The following is a 20533-nucleotide window of genomic DNA, read 5'->3' as shown; positions in this document are numbered from 1 at the left end:
CCTCTTCCCCTCAGTTTGGTTTCCTTCCTGATATTCTCACCCTATTCTGTCTCCCTGGAAGTGAACGTCCTGATTGTGGAAGTACATGACAGCATCATGTACAAACTTAAAACAATAGGTCAAAAATATTAGTAATTAAAAAAACGACTGAACAAAAGATCACACTAATTCAAAATATCTTTTGTTGAAAATGTATAAATTATATAAAGCCAGCTGACGTACTGCAAGTACTTAACACTACAACTTTCTACATGTAAACATATAAACATATAAATCTCAGTGAAATCTCTTTTAGATCGTGCTTTTCCAGCCAACTGATTCAGAGGAAAGGCCGGAGAGACCCCCAATGGATGATGTGAGAACTGACTGTGTTGAAGTAAGCTTTTCATTTCAAAAGACAGAATTTAAGTTGCAGTCAGCAATTTATCTGTCGATTTTTCTTGGAAGATTTAGTTCAGCACCGTTCCTACGAAGTAAAAAAAAAAAAGAGTTCCTGAACATTGACCCCTCTTATATTACAGGTTCATTCAGGACCTAAAATAGGTTTCTGTCCCATGTTTGAATTTCTTGGAGACGGCTCAAAGTAACACTTCTGACTGAAGAGTTACTACATGATTTCTCCTATTTAATTACCTGCTGGCCTTTCACAGTAATGACTGTAACATTTATTTTTGTCCCTGTAGGTCATTCTGAATGTTGAGGATTGCTCAGGTAAATTCTGGTTTATTTCTGGTATTTTTAGTGTCAGAACAACATAACATCACATTTTGATCCAAATATCACCAAGATGTCACTAATTGATTTGTGTCAACTTTTAGTTCAAAATGATTGATCATTCTTTGATATTCAGAGGAAAGTATCAATCACAAGCATTTTAGAATAGATGAATAGAGGAAAATATACTACAGCAAAAGTACCACATTAACTTTTCTACGTGAGTCAAACTAAATGCTTTTAAATATACTTAAAGTATTACAAGTACTAGTATCTATTTAAGCATGGGTACATGAAAAATGTACTTATGGACAGTAACTAAGTAAATTTACTTTGTTACATCTGACCACTAACCTCAAAGTAACAGTGTTTTCTTATTGGTTAAAAATAGTCCAGCTGTCAAATGAGTCAACACTTTTTGTAAATAACATTGGAGATAAAAAATGAATGGAATATAAAGGCATTTACTTTCATTACGTTGACGAAGAAAAAAAGCACTTTTGCAGGTGCACACAAGACATGATGGAAGAGGTTCATTTTTATACATCTGCAGAACAAGCAAAACAAAATCAAGCACAGAAGCGGTCAGAATTTACAGATACTTTTACAAACTTAACACATTTTGCAAGCTATTTTAGTGAATCTTTCCAAGGAAAACTTAGTAATCATGTCATTTCATGGTTCTAACATTTAAACATTTAATTTAAAACAGAATATAAACATATGCTGCAAAATGTCAGACCTGTGAGCACCCATCGAAAACCCAAACTCCTGCCTGTTATAACTGGAAACATACAATGTATATATATTTTAAAAAAACAACTTTTATTCCATCTTGGCAACTGCAACTCCTTTAATAAAACAGAGCCCAAATAAATACTAAATCACATATGACAGCAGGCATGTTGACGTCAGTGAAAATTAGAAGGAGTTAAGATACGCCCGCCTGGCACATTCAAATGATAATATTCTGAGACATTTTTTTGCTTATACATTATACATACATAGATAAAATTATTTTTTTCTGTTAGTTATCTTTTTTTCCTTGTTTTTGCAAAATTTTCTGCACTGGGACAAAGATGGCCACTCCAACTCTAACACAAACAACTTCTCCAGAGCAAGACATCAGGGTCTCATCCTCTGACTGAATTACTAGACAACCTGAAACATTAGACACGAGCCCTCATTCCTAAACTTACATTCAAATTTAATCTTACATCCTAGTTTTACCAACAAACTTAATATTTAACTTTTTTCCATCATCAAGCAACAATAGCATACTAGCATAATTACTTCCCCCTCATATTTAAGTTTAAAAAATGAATATTTAATACACTTAGTAAATTTTGGCATTGCAAAGATCAATGGCTCTGTTGGAACTCATTGAAAAAGCTTGGGTGATGGGACACACTTAGCTTCAAGAAGTCCAATGATTAGGTCCATCATTGCAGAAATTACTCCTAAATTATGTTTTATTTTCGTTCGACAAAAAAAGAAGGATAAGAAATTTAGAGCTCAGGTAGATGTTGTGCACTACATAATTTCAAAAATGTTTTGTTCATTCCTGCAGGTGCATAAATCTGTACTGATTTGCAAAAAGTTTGATAAATGAGGGCCACTGTCAGCCATCACCCTATAACTAAATGGGAACTATTTCTTGCCAGTAAATGTGCGATGAGTTGTCTAATGATCATGTAGTGGTTTCATCCTCTCAGTCTCTCAGCAGAAGATAGTCTTTGATTGTCTCTGGTAAAGGAAGTTCTTTTACAGCATCAGGGAAGAACTGCACTCCGAGACTCTGTCGGACAGCACAGCGCGCCAGAGAGCGCAGAGTGGGAGCCTGAGCCACCATGTTGGTCAGCCTCGCCAGCAGCTGGGGGTCTTTACTCAGCTCCCAGGGAAGGGTGCCGTCCGCCTTTCGGATCTCAAACCGCCCTGCTGCCCGGCACAGCAAGTCAAGGCACTCCTCCTCCTGTTCAGTACCCAGGCCCCGGGCCAACAGGGCCACCAGTCGGGAGATGGGAGTCTGGCCCTTCAGGTTGGTCACATGTACCTGGGCTCCATAGTCTAAAAGCACTTTGACACTTTCCAGGTTGCCTTTCATTGCTGCCCAGCTCAGAGGAGTGTCATTGTTGTAGTCCCGGGCATTGGGACAGGCCCCGCTCTCTAGCAGGGCCCTCACACACTCTGGGTTATCTTTGAAGGCGGCCCAGTGAAGTGGAGTGTCTTTGTTGCCGTCCAGGGCGTTGGGCTGGGCCCCATACTCCAACAGCAGCTCCACACAGCTCTCATCCTTCTCTGCAGCGTAGTGAAGTGCAGTGCGGTTGTATCCATCCAAAGCATTCACCTGATAAATAACGTCAATGTATTTAGCAGACGTATGATAATTAGGTTAATCAAATAAATTAAATGATTAGGTCTCGGGTGCTGCTCTCATTTTGATTCAGATAAGTGCAGCAACATGAAGTGCTAAGTCAGGGTGAGGTGGTCTGGTTGAGGTCATAGTTTTCCGGTAATGTTCTTCAGTAATTAAGTGAATTTTATTTGCATAGCAAAACCATGTCCCAAAGTGCTTCTCAATAAAATCAAATAAATAAAAGCAAGTCTACACATATTGGTCTTGCACTGCTTTTCAAATGTGCTATACCAATTGAGAGAGTGCTGCTATTTTTTTATCAGCATTAAACACAAGTATTAATAGGATTGATACATTTGTAAAATAGTAATTTTCCAAGCTGTTTGGCAGCCACTGAATTTGTTTTTTGACACTCAAAATGTCGAGACTGATGATCCCTTTTTTTGTGAACTAGCTCAAATAAATATCCTTTAGGATAAAGGGGGGGTCACACGTCTCTGGCATGGTTACTGAAACTTAGGTAGCCCCTGATCTACAATATCTCAATCAAGGCTAATCTCTCTGTAGGTTGTCATTCATATCACACTGTGGCTGTATAGAAGTTAACAGATTCATCTAGAATCTTATGGTTCGGTGTGTAGATGTCTTCTCTGACATACCTCTGCCCCCTTCTCCAACAGCAGCTCCACACAGTCAGCTTCGGCGACCATACACGCACAGTGCAAGGGCTTTAGTGTGCCATGCATCCGGTTCACATCAGCTCCCTTAAACACAGAGGGCGTAATGATGTCAGTGTGACTGATGACTGGGAGATTTTATTCATTTAAAGTGAAACTGACAGACGAGCTGCTACCTACCTTACGAATGAGATCCTCCACGTTGTCATGTGGGAATGAGCGGATGGCTGAGATGGTGCGGATGAGCCGCTCGGACAAAGAGTATTTACTTTGAATGCTTTGCATGATGTACCACATAGTAGAGCTCATGTGTGACAGACGACCATGGCACCCAGGCGGGGGGTGACACTACGGTACACTGAAAAACATTTTTCAAATAGCTGGATTTTTAAAACTGTAAGACACAATGAACATTCATTAGCATAAAACAAATACCAGAATCAAATCTATAACACATTTTCACATAATGTCAGGATGTGCAGATGCTAGGGGACTTATATTCATGAGTGTCTGCAATTTAGTGCAGATCCATATAAAAATCTGGATCTAGTGAATTTAAATGTAGTTTATTTTGGGGACTTTAGGGCCTTGGCTGAGGTATGTGACCTCTGAGTGTCCTTTTAGTTACATGTTGCTTTAACACAGTAATGCACTGTGTGGTTTTGCAATGTTATACTTTCTCAACAGACAAACATAAATATGCTCATATTCAACTTTTGTATTTAATTTAAAGTAACTGAATATTGGCACTACAGAATCATCTAAACTGAAAACAGAATGTTATTAATAGAAAAAAAAATGTTTTAAATTCACATTGTATAAAGGGGGTAACAGTCTTGCTTTAAATAGTACTTATTGTTGTTAACAACAGATTCTAAGGCTGTAAAGTGATGGCAAACAAGCTTCCAACCCTTTATCTACAGTAGACAGTGAAGGTGTTATCTGTTTATCTGCTGTTACTACTCACCCACAGTCACCCAACAGCTAACAGTCAGAATAATTACAACCATGTCAATAAACCTATTTTGATTTTACATTTGTTTTGTTTAAACTTGTTTTTACTCTTTTCTCATCTGTGACATGTTTATTTTTATATACTGAGCTCTATTGCTGTGTGATTTTCAAATAACTTTAAATTGAATCTAACTGTCACGTTGTAACAGCGTTTTGAAAGGCGCTATATAAATCAAGTTTATCACCGATACTGTTATTATTATGATTATAAAATGACACCGACACCTAACGTTAGCTCGTTAGCTCCACAACAACAGAAAACAACAGGGATGCAAGTTAAACACCAAGTGACTGATGCAATGAGTATAATGTGAGGAGAGGAGAGAGGAGCCGCTGGGTTAACACACCGACGGGCTGCTTCTGAATAATAACAATAACAAGATCCCCCGGCGACATTTTCATCAGCTGCTAGCACCAAGCTAGCTAGCTAGGTAGCGAGCTAACGTTAGCGTGGGGACATTGATACTCGAGGGCGGAAAGGAAATGAAATGACGTTACTAAATAAATCCTCGTGGAGGCTCTTTGAAATGTCCTCGACATCCAGCCTCGATAAATGCGGGACCATGCGGAGACAACGTACCGTTTTCTGTCCGCGCGCTGAAGGTTCGTCTGGTGACCGAGCGTTTGCTGCGAGGTTTGACATAAACACAGCCCGTCATCACCGCAGCCACGCCCTCCTCCTCCCCCGGATTGAATCCCCACCGGACAAAGATGGTGAACTTTCACTAACTTACGTGTTCAAGTCAGTATTTGACTCGATTGCTCTCAGGGAAGATGTGACTCCCCCCCCGGTGCACGCACGATCCCAGTATAGACACGTAATGTAACGTCAGCGGTGCAGGGATCCAGCAGCGGCAGCAGCATACCAGAAATACCTCCAGCTCATGTCCATGTAGAGACGGGACGTCCTGCTCAGAGACAGCTGGTGACACATCACAGGGTAGAGAGGGGTCAGGGCCCGGCAGGGCCAGAGGCACCCCCTGGTGGACAGCTGAGAGAAACCGTGACCTTTAACCCTGACAGTTTGTGGAGTCAGTTACCTTCAGGAGGTGGTTATATTTTCATCTGTGTCTGTTTGTCCGCAGGAATAAGCAGAAAAATGACCAAAGCAACAACACATTAAATTGTGAGGTGGCAGATCCAGAATTTTCTTTTCTTTAGTGTAGCCAGTGGTTTATTTTTTTTAGCATTTTCCTTTTGTTCTCAGAGAAGGGTTAATTTTTTCTCGATTGGAAGAAACCCGAGCATGTTTCGGGGACTGATATAAATGAGTGTGTGCAATTTGGTGCAGATGCAAATAAAAAGTGGGATCCAGTGAATTTAAATGAGGTTTCATAAGGACTGATGAGCTCTGTTCTATTCTGTTTGTGACTGTGGACAGAAACGAATTAACAAGAAAAACATGTTGCAATGATTTATGTTGAATATTAGACTATGAACATCAATTTATCTCATTATTTAGATTTGGAGAGTTCTCAGAGCCACAGATGTTCGCTACATTTTCAGGCTTGTGACTCTTTAAAGTTTTGTCTTACTTGGTAATAACCCACATTGATTTTTGCATGGAGACGTCAATAAGGACCGCAGTAAATTGTAATAACAATTTTCCACAATTTTCTTACATTCTATGGATCCAACATGATAAATCAAAATTTCATTGAGACGGAGATCTTTAGCTGCAATTCAGGTTGGGCGATACGGACAAAAATTATATCAAGATAAAAAGCTTGATATCGGTTGATATCCATAATTATCATGATCGACACATTATTTCTTTAAGTTTAAAATCTGATTTTTGCTCAAGTGTGAAGATTGTTGTTTTAAACTCTTCCGACAATGACAAACACTTGATAAACAGCAAAAGATTTTACAAATCTGAGGTAGACCAATTATGCGTTTCACCTCCTCACTGTTCTTGCACAATTCATAATCAATATATTACTGGGCTTGTTGTATGGCAATAATGAAAATGATATCTTGATAATTGATACTGTGTTATCCCCCAGCCCTGTGTTCATTTGTAATATTAGAAGCCTCCAACCTGCAAATGGGCACAAACAGAAATCAGAGCCTGAGCTTTACCCTCGTTTCAAGACACCAAAACTAACCCCAAATTCTTTTGCCAGACCTGAGATACCAAGCTACATTTTTGCTGGATTTCCTCTTTCCCTACCCTTCCTTCTCAAGTTTACACTTCTCAGATACTTCTAACAATGAATTTCACTCATGGATGCATACAAAAGACAGTTGGTTAAACAAAGAAAACAATCACATCACATACAGACCATTGGGTTCCAACCCATTCACACACTGATGTGTCAATCATGCACAAAAGACAAGGTGGGAAAAGAAATGACGCTTGAGAGCCAAATCAAAATAATTTATTTTTGGTGACATTTCATACAGTTCTAGGATTGTGTCTCAAACACTTGGTTTATCCATTACTATATTTCCTTTTTGCCACCACAACCCAAATTAACAGAAAATAACCCAAACATATGGAGGGGAGAAGCAATTCTTGATGGTGTTTGCAAGCCTGTCAACATCAACCATATGCTTCTAAAATGATTTCACCTTACTCAGAGGTAAGAGTCTTTTAAAAACAAGTTAGTGCATTATTTAATTAGACTAAATCACTAGCTGCTCATACTCATTAATGAAAAAGAAATAACAGCCCCAGTGATTGGTTATTTGTTTACTGCATTACTAAACCCAAAGTCAATGCATCAAGTATTTTCTCTCAGCTGACATCTCGGAACAGTAAATAAATGTCATATGTGTGAGTTTTATTTTTGCCAATGCGATTTCACACAACTTTGGGGAAACCAGCCTACCAAGATTGGGAGAAAAGCGTTGTGCATCAGAATTAAAATAAATAAACTTAAAAAGCAATACATACAGTGAGTCAAACTTCAAATTCTAAGTCAACCTGTTTGTTTTTCAAAAGTTAAAAAAAAAAAAAAAACAAGAAAAGAAAAGAAAAGAAAAGGGAAAAAAAAAAAACACAGCAAACTCACCCTAAAAGCACAAAACAACCAGGTGGATAACCTGCTGTCAAAATCCTCCCGCTGTAATTTCTCAACTAGAACAATTACATTCTCCCACACACATCTCTAGTGAAGGGTTATAATATAGCATAGGCAACTACACTTCTATAGCTTCTTCAAAATCAAGTTTCACTGGGCCAAAAAGTTTCCCCAAGACTACATTATTCAGCAGACCTCGAAAAATCGAAACCGTATCCTAGCACACTACGATCGTAGGCAGCTGGCACATACCACGTGAAAAATGTTCCAATTGTCTTTATACTCACAACTGCCAAATATTACGAAGCAATCATCCTCAGCTAACAGTACTCCTTGGTCTATTTTTGACACTATGCCATTGTTAAGAACAATTCACAGATATAAGCTTAACCTGGATATCCTGTGATGATGTAGAAAAGCCAAACTTCACCTAAGCCACCAGGCGCACTGAATCTTACCTTTAACCTAGTCTTTTTTTTTTCTCTCTCTCTCTCCGCGCTCTCTGATGAAATACATCACCCTACAACCCAAACAAACATGTAAACAGAGAATCTGACTGATTATCAACATGACAATTTCAATCCATTGGAGTGGGTACACCCAAAACATTTCAGATAGATAGCAAAGATAAAACTGAAACATAAAAAACTTTGGACCAGGCTAGCAGATTCACCGTGGCTGACAGGCCAGTGAGCACCCCAAAGTGGATTTCGGCTTCGAACAAAACCACACATCTGACTGCGGAGAACATCAACGTTTCTGATATCTGACTGTTACAGTTGAAGCCAATCATGAACCAGGATCAAAATACCACTATAGAACACATTTCATCATTATACATTAGAAGACCACACTGTCCAGGTTCAGGACAATGATTCTTTATCTCTGATGTAAAAATCAAAAAAATCATCCATTTCATTTTGTCAGTGCAACAGCACACTGTAGCACTTCAATCATTTTGTTTCACTATCAATGCATACACAGACATCAGTCAACCCTTCAGTCATACTTGCAACCCTAAGCACACAAAACAAAACGAAAAACTGATGTCTCATTGCGTGTTAGTGATATCTTTGTATATGTACATGACAAATATGCATGTTCTTTTCTTCTTAGTGCATATTGTTCTTGCAGACCAACATCTATTCTTTTAAATCAAAAAAAAGGTAGAGGGCCATTTACGCGGCCCAGCATCCCACCTTTCCCCAGCAGAGCACAAATGAGACGGCATCCAGATAAATCGCACTTAATTCTGTAAGCGTAACGCTGGAGGCCAAAACAAAGATTTTTGTTTCCTTTTCAAATCACTCGTCAAAGTTCTTCAGGTGTCATTTTGCCCATTTGTCCTGGATGTCCTGGTCTTACTGTCATTTTAGAAGCTTCTCATTGGACAAGTTCCAGGGGGGAAGGTGGCTACCTTAATGTTGTTGCTTTTATGTTATTCATTTTTATATAATTATATATATCCATGTATATTCATACATATATTTTCGATTCATATCAAGTTTTTACTTTGGCGAAACTGGTGGGATATTCTGCTCTTTGCCAGTGTGCCTGTAGCCTCCCTGGGGAGAGTTGCGTCGAGCCGGAGGCGGGCGCCTCTGGTCCCGAAACTTGAGGCCCCCGGTGCCTCTGGGGCCATTGCTGCGATAGTAGCCTTGAGAGTCACGTTCACGCGCCGGCCGGCTCTCCTTGCATTCCCACCCCCCCTCCCTGTCGTGGCCTTTCTCTTGCTTTTCTCCAGGACCACCGCTGGAGCCCAGCTCCTCAGCCTTATTCACGCGCAGCTCGCGCAGCGGCTGACCCGACGCAGTGCCGGAGGAAGCTGGGGCAGGAGCAGCAGGGGGAGGGTCCTTGGGTGGCCGTTGGCACACCTCTGCATAGCTGAGCTTACGTGGTTCCTAAACCAGGACAGGAAAAAAAGCACAATTTTGAAAATATGTAGCACACAATCCCAGTTATACTTTAACTTAATAATGAAACCCTCAGATCTCATAATCTTAACGCTCATTGGGGTCGGAGTGAACATTCTGGACTTGTGGTGTGAAAGAAAAAGGGGAAGAATAGAAAGAATTACTGAAGAAGAGTGAGAGGTAAGAAAAAGAAAAGAGGAAGCAATAACCAAAGCCAGTCAGATCACTACCTCACTTCCCTCTATGCGCAAAAGATGTCATCATCAGGTGGACAACAACACCAAGTGTTGGCTCTCATTGCAAAGAATCAGACTCTCACCTGTGCAGGGGTTGGAATAGTGGCTGCAGCAGGGACTGGCATGGTGGGCGTCACAGGCGTGGTGGGCGTCACTGGCGTGGTGGGCGTCACTGGCGTGGAGGCGGCAGATGGCTGAGGCCTGGAGCTAGGCACAGGTTGTGTGGAGGAGGAAGGGTTAACAGTAGTCTGAACTGGTGCGTGTGGGGTTGCTGCTTTAGGTGCTGTGACCTCTACCCGTTCAACCCTCTTCTCCTTACGATTCCTGTCAGAACAGTTTCAAAAATTCACATTAACATTTTAAATTTAATAGAGACATCTAAGGCCTGAGTTACATGAAAACCATTGAGGAAGTCGTACCCAGGGGCTGAGGGTCCAAGTGGTTGTGTAACGGATTTTGCTGCTGCCAGGGTGGGACTTGAGACGGCCACAGTCTCTTCTGGGACTGAGGCTTGGACTGATGCTGGACTCACAGTGGCTTCTTTATTGGCTTGATCCGTCTGTAAAAAAGCAAGGAGGCATTCACCTTAAATCTCTCCTGAAGTCTTTCAAGAATCCTTTCAGTGCAGTATGTCTTATAACTGTAAGTCTGGCTTTCTTACCTTGTCCCTGTACAGACCACGTACAACATCTGACATTCGGTTTTCTAGCACTGGTTCCCCTTGTGTGCTGACCACGCAGCCGGGAAGAGGTGGGAAATTGGTAGCAGCCAAGTCGAACTTAGGTGGAGAAACCTTGACCTCTGCTAATGGGATAGGCCTCTGATAAAGGAAATTGGAAATGGAGCCAACAAACAGAAAGATCATAATAAGGTTCAAACTTTAAATACACCAACAAGATTTTATGACAATATGGAATTGCCATTTACCGTAATCCGTTCATCTTCTCGCCTCCTCCTTGTTCCTCTGTAGGTTGTGCTCCGTCTGAAATGCAATTCAAATTATTTCAAGATTAGCCGACAGTCATTGATCACATCAAAACCAATGAGCAGCAGCCATTACAGTCAAGCTCAAATCAGACAGCAAGTAAAAACAGATTTACCTTCCGCGACCAGACATGCCACTGTCATCACTGGGGTCCAGAGAGGAAGAAGAGGAGGAGAGATGTGAGAATGCCATGCTTAGGTCAGAGACTGTCTGGACTGGGTTAGTGGTGGGGGCAATGGCAACAGGAGGCTGCGGGCTGCGTGATCCAGTCAGACTCTCCAGGGAGACGGGAGTTATGGATGCTGGAGCCACTTCACTTGTCCTCACCTGGGGCTTCACGTGATTTCTGTTATGGAGGAGAAAGGGTTAAGATAAGCAAAGTCAATATTTAGAAATAAAGAAACTGCATAGAGATACTAGCAGCCAGTGTTTCCTTTCCTTGTGCTTCAAAGGGTAATTTTGGCCTCAACCAATTTAAAATACATTTATTGCAGGACTATTCTATTATAGAGCATTAGTTTGGGCTAGTTGTACCTCATAAACTGCTATGTCATGTTAATGTGAGGTGATGCATTTGCACGCATAAACAAAACAAAAAAATTATGGAGCCATTTTAAGAAACTTTTCCAATGTTGTGAAATATAAAAGTACATGAACCCTCATTATGAAAATCCATTTAATGCTCTATAGAATTTCAACATAATTTGAGCTTGTGTTTGCAAAGAGAAAACGGCTGATGATAACTGGAACTGGCTGCTAACGTCTATAGACAATTCGGATTGCTATATTCTATGGTGCTTGAACAGTTTTTATGATGATGGAGGCTAAAACAGCTAAATCAGTTGAAAGGAAACACTGGTGGCAGGGACTGAAACTTAATGGTTTGCTGGGGGAATGTGGCAGCATGCTGTGTCCTCAGGGTATACATTAACATGCAGGGGGTTTTTGGATGACGTTTATGCTCATGGTTGGTTGAAGCAGTGATGGCTGATGTCTACAATTTAACGTTTGACAACCTGCAACCTATCAGTCATTGAGTAGAGCTGACAACACCCATGTAAGACCTAGGCAGGTTACTAATATTTTCATGAAGCACAAATATTTTTCACGCAGCATGATTGACATCGTTCAGTCTTCTCGAGTCTTTGACCTTCAGATCTCATAATCTGAACGCTCATTGGGAAGGGAGTGAAGCATCCAACTTTGGAAGGGAAGGAAAGAGAGAAATGAAAGAAAAGGAAAGAACAAAGGAGAGAAACAGAGAGAACCAAAGCCAGTTACCACACTCCCTCGTTTCCCTCTATGCGCATCGTGATGTCATCATTAGGTCTGACTTGAGAAGAGCGCAGCGAGCTACGTCTTTGTGGAGCTGCCTTTTCACACTTAACACACTTGCAAGGTTGTCATCAATTTGTGAAAGATTTAAAGCTTGACAGCTGATCTGCGTCAAACTCAGGGTCAGCTATTCTTTGTTATGGCATATGGTAATACAGTCACTGAAAACGAAAGCAGCAGTGTAACTAGAGAACAAAAAAAAAACAATGAACCAGCAAAACGGGTGGTTAGTTGTGATGGAGGGAAATTATTACATGCAATAATGTAAACGCAAAGAGGATATTTTGAAGCCAAGGTGATAACTGGAAAAAGCAAATCGCTCAGGATCAGATAGCAGCTGCTGCCATTTAGTAGGCAAGCCTACGTTTATCAAATGACATGACAAATCCAGGATGTCCATTACCTGGCAACACACATTTAACACAGTGATGGAAAAAATATTTAAGTCTACAAAAGCCTGACTGGCAAAAGGCATGGGCTCCCGTAATGGATTTAGTCATTTGCTGCTGCAGTATGATAAGAGATGATGGTAGCGATGAAGCTTATAATGCGGTATAGTTGTGGTACCTGAAGGCATTTATTACATTCTTTCTTGAATAGAGAGGGACACTGTGGGGACAGTGAGAAGACAGGGAGTGAACAACAGTTCCCTGGTGGGGTTACATTATCTTTAGACAATAGTAGATGATCTGATCTCCACTGTTTAACTCTATGCAACACATTCCAATTTGAACATGTTCAGAAAACAGCAAACTTAAAATTTAGGTCCTAACTACACAACATCAACTGGAACTAAAATTGTGGCCTTGTGGTTGTTTGCCTCCACCGACGGGTCAAGTTGTACTTTATATCAATGTGAGTTCAGACTCATATGTAGTGCCAACTTCAAGAAATTTAAGAAAGCTTGGGCGATTCCCAAGACTGGGTCACAAGAATGGGAGAGATGGACAGACAGACAACCAAAAAGATCAGGCCTCTGGACACAGCTGCCGCCAGCACAAAGGTATAATAATAAAAATAAGAAGACAGAGAAGTCCTTACCGGTTCCTGTTGAATTGGCGAGTGATGTTAAGAGAATTGGAGCCAGTTTTGTAGTGTCCAGCTGAGCCAAATCCATTCACAAAGCTACTGTTGGGAAACGGTGCCTGCACATGGAATAGAAAAGGCAGTATTGATAAATCCAATTTCATGCAACAACCAGTACAGTTGCTCACCAACTACCACAAGGACCTGATAATACATTTGGCAGTATTATTTAATTCCACTATGTTTGCTCTGGATGTGCAACTGCTTGTAAAAAAATACTGAATATTTTGACCAGCTCATTGTTATGCAAAACACTGTTCACATCTACTGACAACTCAAATTGCAAGAGGGGAAGGGCTCATTTAAATTCACCCACTGCTGTTCTCTACAGACTTCACAACAAACAAGGTGGTGATGACTAATAAGTGATTATGCAATTTTTTGTGAGGTGAGACTATTGCAGGCACACAACATGTGGCTTTCGAGGCTAATTTCTCGCATCAGATTTATGTTTTGAATTGTTGACAATGCACCAGTACAAAATCACCTGGAACAGGTTTTCAACTCAAGAAAACAACAGGTATAGTTTGTCTCACCAAAGGAGTTTCGAAATACGGTGTTGGAGAAGGCGTCCAGGTGGGAGGTACAATGCCATAGACTGGGTACTGCTGCTGGGGATAGACATGCTGCATGTAGAGGGGGGAGCTGTACTGTGACTGGCTCTGGGACTGCTGAGCGTACAGGCTGCTGTCCATGCTACGGTAGCCATTCTTTGCAAAGAATGTGTTGATGGCCTTTATCCTGGCCTGTCAGCAGGAAGAAGAAAAAAAGGAAAAAAGTGTGAAACAAAAATCAACTTCCCAAAAGGCCTTTCTAAAATTAACAATGGGGTTTTTATTTGACGCACCATGATGGGTTTTCCCTGAAATGTTTTTACTTCCTCTCTCAAATACTTGTATGCCTATGGGAGCAGAAGACAGAATCAAAAGGCAGATCCATGTTGCAACATTTTAAATGAAAACTCCAGACAGTGTGATGACGAATGAACTTTGACTGGCAGTACCTGCTGAGCATCCGTGTCTGATTGGAATGTGATGTACCAGTTGTTGTTGTGTGCAAACTCGACACTTATCACCTTTGGACAGTTGTCATTTTTGAACAGTGACTCCACTTCCTGTAAATTAAATAAACAAAGGTTTCAGACTTACTTAAGGTACAGTGTGTATAATTTTGTGATATCCAGTGTTGAGGTTTCATGTTGCAGCTGAACACCCCTCACAAGAAACTGTGTTAGCCTTCAGTTGTCATAAAAACTCCAAAGTGTTTAGTTTGTCCAGTCTGGACTAATGTAAAAAACATGGCGGCCTCTGTAGAGAGGACCCCCTCGATGTAAATATAAAGTATTTAAATATAGAGTATTTAGATATAAAGGGCCATTTCTGGGCTAAAGAGAACTACAATTTATACAATTTAGATGAAACGAACTAGTGAAAACATCATGAGGATTATTCTACATTAAATTTCTGACAATGGTTCCCTTTCACCTAAATCTTACGCACTGGACCTTTAAGCTAAACATAAACAAAAAAACAGATGATTCAAATAAAATGTGGTTTTTAGTGTAAAGTTGTGTTTACCTCAACAGGTGTGGTTTCAGGGACCTCCCTCAGGATGATAATGCAACGCTTGTGATTAGGACGCACTTTTTCCCCTTTCTCATCCACTTGCACCATAGGAGAGGCTGAAGGAAATTTAAGGTATTTAAATGTAGAGACAGCACAAATGTATGCAGCTCATTTGAACAGACACCAGCCCCAACTTTTCACTTACATCTCAACACATCCAGGATGAGGTCCATGTCAGTGGTGAGGACCTTGATGCCCTCCATGCTGGCTATAGTCCAAATGGGAACAAACTGGTCACTGTCCATCTGGGACATCAGGTACAAATCCTTCGAGAGGTTCTCTCTAAAAATCACAAAATTACACATCCATGTAGATTAGCCTTCTCGTGACTTGAAATGTTGAGTCCACCATCATAAATTCAGCTATGTAAAAAGACATTGTGCCCGTTTCCCTCTTACCTAGAGAAATAAAACTCAAGCTCTTTCTTCAGAGACTCTCGCAGATTCTCAGAGGAGATAGGCTGCTCTTCTGCTTTGGAATCCCCTGAGACACAAACACAAATGTCAGTGGTGAGAAGTGAAATATTCATTATATTTAGTACAAGACAAACGGAACACAAGGTGCAGCTTCACAAAGCGAATGAGTAACATTGTGGGTACTGTAGGAAACAGTGTTTGAACCTTTTAAAAAGCACCTTTTTAGGCTTGGTTTCATGTGTGTCAATTATCCCCAAGTCACACACATGATTTGAGTGAGTGTGGTATATGTATTAAGAATTACTGTGCAGGTTATGTGTGGTGCTCTAAGTTTCTCTTGCTGCACCTTTGTCAAAGTTGAACCATGTGGGCTGCAGAGCAGTCTGCAGGTTTTCATTAGCGACAGACAAAGAGCCACTGATTAGCTCTCAGTGAAATCACCTGCTGATGATGAGCTGGAATTAAAACCAACTGACTGGTTGGTCAAGGTGCTACAATCTTTAAAAGTAGAATTACAATAACAGGAAAATAAATCGATAAGCTACAAAACTAAAATTTTAATAACTTTAAGTTTAGATAAGACCTTTGTCAGTGAATTCTATTTGGGGAACAACTTGAGCAGTTACACATATTAAGATCTAAAAGATGGAGGGCTTGGAGCGATGGATCTGGTTTACAAATAAAGATAGCTTTTTGTAAACATAATGTAGAGGGTATTAAAAGAAAAGCGGATTGGTGAGGCATTGAGCTGGACCGATAAAGGACAAGCAAGAAATACTACAAACAATGATTTTAAACACAAAATATTGACTGGATTGAGGTGTCCTGTACACTCAGTGATGACTGCTACGGTGGCATTTTTCCCCAATAAACACTTTGATTCCACTGACTACCAAATATGTATTAAAAGTATAAATAGTAAAAGCATCTCTAGTAGCTGTTCTGCAGATGAAACAGTTTTTACACTGTCAGGGGACAGGATGTTTGGAGGAAAATGAAATGTAAACCGAATGTATATGTTGACTTTGTCTTTTATTGATCATGAGGAGATTCTACCATTTCATTGTTGTTTCAGTGTTACTCCCCTTTTTTCTATATGTATGTAACATTTCTCTCTGACATAATCTTATAGACAATTTAAAGGAAACCGAGAATAGTACTGTTTTTATGTTAACACTGAAAACCCACTCTTTATTGGCTGAGCACATATTAAACTTTTTATTCCATTTAAACTTTTTGCTCTAGATCACATAAAAATGAATAACTGATTTGAAAAACAGAATAATCATTAGTTGCACAGCCACAGTTGGTGTGTAGACAGGACTGCATGTGATGTGATGTGACTGACCTGGCGTCCCTGTGGTGGACTCAGCAGGGGAAAAGCCCAACTCTGGAGGGTCCATTCCATTTACTGCTATCTCAGCTGTTACTGTGGAGCTGCTGTCATCCAGGGCCGTGAATCCCACAGTGTACTGCTTGGACCCAGCAGACGAAGGCTCAGAATAACCTGTGAAAAAGGTAGTGAGTTTCATTCAGAACCAACAACCGATAGCCCAGTCAGTTTTCAGGCCTGCTTTGAAAGGCCATACATACATAGGTATGTGTGCTGATTGCTAAAGTTAAGATGTTAAGTGAAAGACTATTTTATGTAAGGTGTCAAATAGAGGAATTTCAGTATTTATATCAAAAGACACTTTCACACTTTAGAGCTCTGTGACTTGTCATCAAATCAGTTATGTCTTTTTTGATGGATGTTAAATTAAGCTGGTGGAAGTGCATCTCACCCTCACTCATGTCGGAGGTGGGCCAATGAGGACTGTTGGTAAGAGCCTCGCTGGGAGCCACAGGCATCTCCTGCCACACCTTGGCATTTGGGTTCAAACCGGCGCCCTTAGAGGTGACCTTCAAAGCAAAAACAAAACAGGATCAGGATAGTGCAAGTAATATACATATTCAAAGCAAAAAAAATCTATTTTAGATCAAACATTTCAGACTTGCACAATTATTTAAATTGGACTAATGGATTTTTGACAGTTTATATCTGAATCAAAGTGAATGTTTGGTAATTACTATTACACCATGATCACTAATTTATTCATCAACAGTTTTTATATCCAGTGCTTAATGAGTACAACATGGCAAGTAACAAGCATTCTCAATGCATTAAAGAAACCTAATAGCTATCACATAAAATCCAATGCTTTAGGAATGCTATAGCCTGCAAGGTGGAAACCTAAAGCAACATAACTTCATGTAATTATAGAAATCAAATTGGAAAATAAAATATCGTTTAATCTTACCACAAACTTAGAACAATAACTACTTGGTTTTGAAAATGCTGCATTTAGCAACTGTATTTAACATATGAACCCCACCCCCATTAGATCCTGAGAGTTCACCTGACAGTGATGTCAAACATGACCTTTTGTTTTTAAGTAAACATTACACCTGTAGAATGAGAAGTACACTTACAAAAGCAGCGACAGACATGCATAGAGAAACCACACACAATGTAACAAGGTACAAATGTGGCCTCTAACTTTAGTCCACAGGGGACAGAGGGCATGCAGGTTACAGCCGACCATCCCCTCACCTGCTGATTTCACTAAATCTTTGTATTACAGAATTAAATCCCCTGGCGTAATGTTCGATGTTGGCAGGAATACCTGCACACAACTGGGCATCCATGGCATATAATTGGAAACCAGAGAAGTACATTGAAATGTGCCCACATTGGGCCCAACGATCCCTTGTCAACAACAGAGGCTATTACCTAATTAACCTAGAAAAGGAGAACTATAAATATCAAGAAATGCATTTTTAAATCAGTCAATAACGATAAATGTCACATTAGGATTTATTTTAAGTTTAAAGACGGATTTAGGCTCCTGGGTGAAGATTGTAGTTTTACACTCTTCCTTAGGAGCGAAGAACAACACTTGATAAAAGGCTAAACTTTTTGCAAATCTGACGTCGATCAATTCTGTGTTATAAGGCCATCAAACTTAACATATTTAAACTTTTATCTACTATCGACAGAAACAATATTGGGATAATTATTGATATTGTTTTATGACCAAGATTCAATTGAATACAAAATAAAAACATTATTCAGGCAGTTTGTTATATGACTTTAAACAAGACGTGTCTATTTTTGATTGCGTATCATTCAATGATTGGTTCAGACTGTGTATCAAAGTGGCTGTGGACTGGCAGGAGAAACCCTGACCCTGCAGAGATCTGTGGCCAAGAATAGATCACATACAGTACATATTGAAGCACACACACACACTGAAGTGAACTAACTGTGGATTGTGCCTTTATGCAGACGGGGGGCAGAAGACAGCTGTAACTTCTGAAACGCCAGCTACTGTCACATTTACCAGCTCCTTCTTTTGACAGAGTCATTCTCCCCCTGGTGAGAGATCCACTCCCTGTATTTGGGCTAAAAGCACTTGGGCCTGACAGGAACAGCTGCTGGTCACAATATGCCCCGAGACACTTCCCTCTCTGCCAATAACTCGAGAATGGACGTGTCAAACGCTGAGGCCTCAGTGTGGCAGCGAACATTTATGTGCAGTCCAACTTGACACATGGTTACAATGCATGCTTCTGTGTCACAGGCCGTAGCGAGACAAGTAGTGTCAGCTGACCGCGCTGCGCTGCACAGGCCAGGTATTAGCAACGCATGTCACTGCGCTAGGCTAGCCACTAGCTAGGAGCGTTAGCTAACAGATAAACCCAGGCTGAATGAACATTCATCCTTCGGTCAATAATTGAAGCTTTGTACGTTTGATAAATTAAACAACAACTCGAGGGAGTGCGTGTCCGCTCCCAACCACACCGACGCCCCCCACACAGCTGTGTCTGTAACTTAACTTATCAGCTAATGATTACTCAGCAAACTACTTAATGAGCTTGCTGGTGGCGGGGGGCTAAGCTAGCGTTAGCCGGTGGAGCAGCACTAGCAGGAGCTCCGGCTGATGGAAGAGGGTAAAAATCACCTGCCCGTCTGTCTGCAACGATACCGGCTGCAACTTAGCAGTTCTGGTAGAGCTGCCGTGTTGAGTCGTGTTGGGGTTTGGTAACATCGCCGAGTAATTACATGCTAATAGTCATAAAGTTAACGCTGATCTTACATCGTGTTTAGTTTGGGTTCATATTTGCTGCTGCCTGATAAATATCGCTCCCCCGCAAGCAGGGGGGAGGGGGGTATACTGTGCTAACAGGTCCACACTGAGTAGCAGCTACTTAGCTACTTAGCCAGTGTTAGCTCGCTAGCTAGAGAAGGCCTCACTCACCATGCCGCCTGACCCTCCCTCGCTCCCCAGCGGAGCCTCGTCCTTCCCACCGGTCTTCGGTCCCGGATCGGCCTCCTCCTGCAGCAGCGGCGGCTCCCCGCTCTGATCTGAACTCATCAGCCGCTCCTGACTCACTTCCACCCCGTCGCTTTCTCCCGGCCCCCGCCTGCCACCACCAGCTCGTCTTTCGGAAGCAACCGGCTCGTGTTCAGCAGTCAGTCTGGTCCTCTCCCGTCGGGCTGGATCGGCCAGCAGCGCACTCAGACTAGCTACTAGCTAGCTAGCAAACCGGCTAACAAGCTAACAGGTAGGCTCCCGACCTAGCGTGCTATGAATCAACGGAGTGGGCTAACGACAGATAGCTCAATGAATCAATGCAGAGACACTAATGGTGCAAGCGATGCCAAACCATGACTCTTCTCACACCACGGTGCCCGCGGGCTTTTCACCGAATATCACAGCACACACCGGCTTCGCGAGGAGCATTCCTGACCGGGCGACCGGAGCGGACACTGGGGACACGCACCTCTCCTCAGCGCAGTCACACAGTCCGCCGACGTCCCGGCTGCCACCGCGAGTTCTCGGTGACCTCTGCACAAACCATTTCCTTTTCCGGACCCGCGCTGTAGTTTTCTGCTGCCTTCTATCTGCAGCGTCGCCTCAGTCTGTGAAAACTGTGAGAGCGAACTGTGCTAACATACAGAACACCATTTAATGGTTGTTAAGGCAGTAACATGAGCATGGATGAATATGATGAGAGGCATTTTAATAACTTTGTCAACTTTATGGATCTAACATGTTCAGGAACAGCCTCACCTCTGAATTCCCTTCATCACTTAAAGAGAAAAC

At 41.3% G+C, this 20533-nt stretch overlaps 2 protein-coding genes across 6 annotated transcripts; both read right to left on the bottom strand.

Moving 5' to 3' along the window:
- Window positions 1–1162: 1162 nt before the first annotated feature.
- On the bottom strand, window positions 1163–5730 carry asb8 (ankyrin repeat and SOCS box containing 8). 4 transcript variants are annotated; one of them, XM_069525923.1, is made up of 4 exons: window positions 5342–5730; window positions 3928–4141; window positions 3730–3834; window positions 1163–3061 (listed from the first exon to the last, which is right to left on the bottom strand). In XM_069525923.1, exons 2-4 carry the CDS (start codon window positions 4054–4056, stop codon window positions 2426–2428), a joined length of 870 nt encoding a protein of 289 aa, XP_069382024.1. In that variant the 5' UTR covers window positions 4057–4141; window positions 5342–5730; the 3' UTR covers window positions 1163–2425. The 4 variants fall into 4 exon arrangements, with proteins under 4 accessions (XP_069382024.1, XP_019945083.2, XP_019945084.2 ...); XM_020089524.2 differs by having other exon boundaries at window positions 3928–4105; XM_020089525.2 differs by having other exon boundaries at window positions 3928–4105; window positions 5496–5696.
- Window positions 5731–7126: 1396 nt separating this feature from the next.
- Window positions 7127–20257, bottom strand: larp4aa (La ribonucleoprotein 4Aa). Of its 2 annotated transcripts, XM_069525921.1 has the most exons (17): window positions 19685–20257; window positions 17168–17285; window positions 16732–16890; window positions 15366–15450; window positions 15113–15249; window positions 14920–15023; window positions 14346–14456; window positions 14190–14243; window positions 13879–14088; window positions 13298–13401; window positions 12824–12865; window positions 11037–11267; window positions 10864–10918; window positions 10598–10756; window positions 10356–10495; window positions 10020–10260; window positions 7127–9688 (listed from the first exon to the last, which is right to left on the bottom strand). In XM_069525921.1, the coding sequence occupies exons 1-17, from the start codon at window positions 19799–19801 to the stop codon at window positions 9296–9298; spliced, it is 2460 nt and encodes an 819-aa protein (XP_069382022.1). In that variant the 5' UTR covers window positions 19802–20257; the 3' UTR covers window positions 7127–9295. The 2 variants fall into 2 exon arrangements, with proteins under 2 accessions (XP_069382022.1, XP_019944785.2); XM_020089226.2 differs by lacking the exon at window positions 12824–12865.
- Between the last annotated feature and the right edge of the window lie 276 nt (window positions 20258–20533).

Source organism: Paralichthys olivaceus, chromosome 6 (assembly GCF_024713975.1).
Source record: "Paralichthys olivaceus isolate ysfri-2021 chromosome 6, ASM2471397v2, whole genome shotgun sequence".
Classification (NCBI taxonomy): Eukaryota; Metazoa; Chordata; class Actinopteri; order Pleuronectiformes; family Paralichthyidae; genus Paralichthys; species Paralichthys olivaceus.
This window is presented reverse-complemented; position numbering and strand designations above follow the sequence as displayed.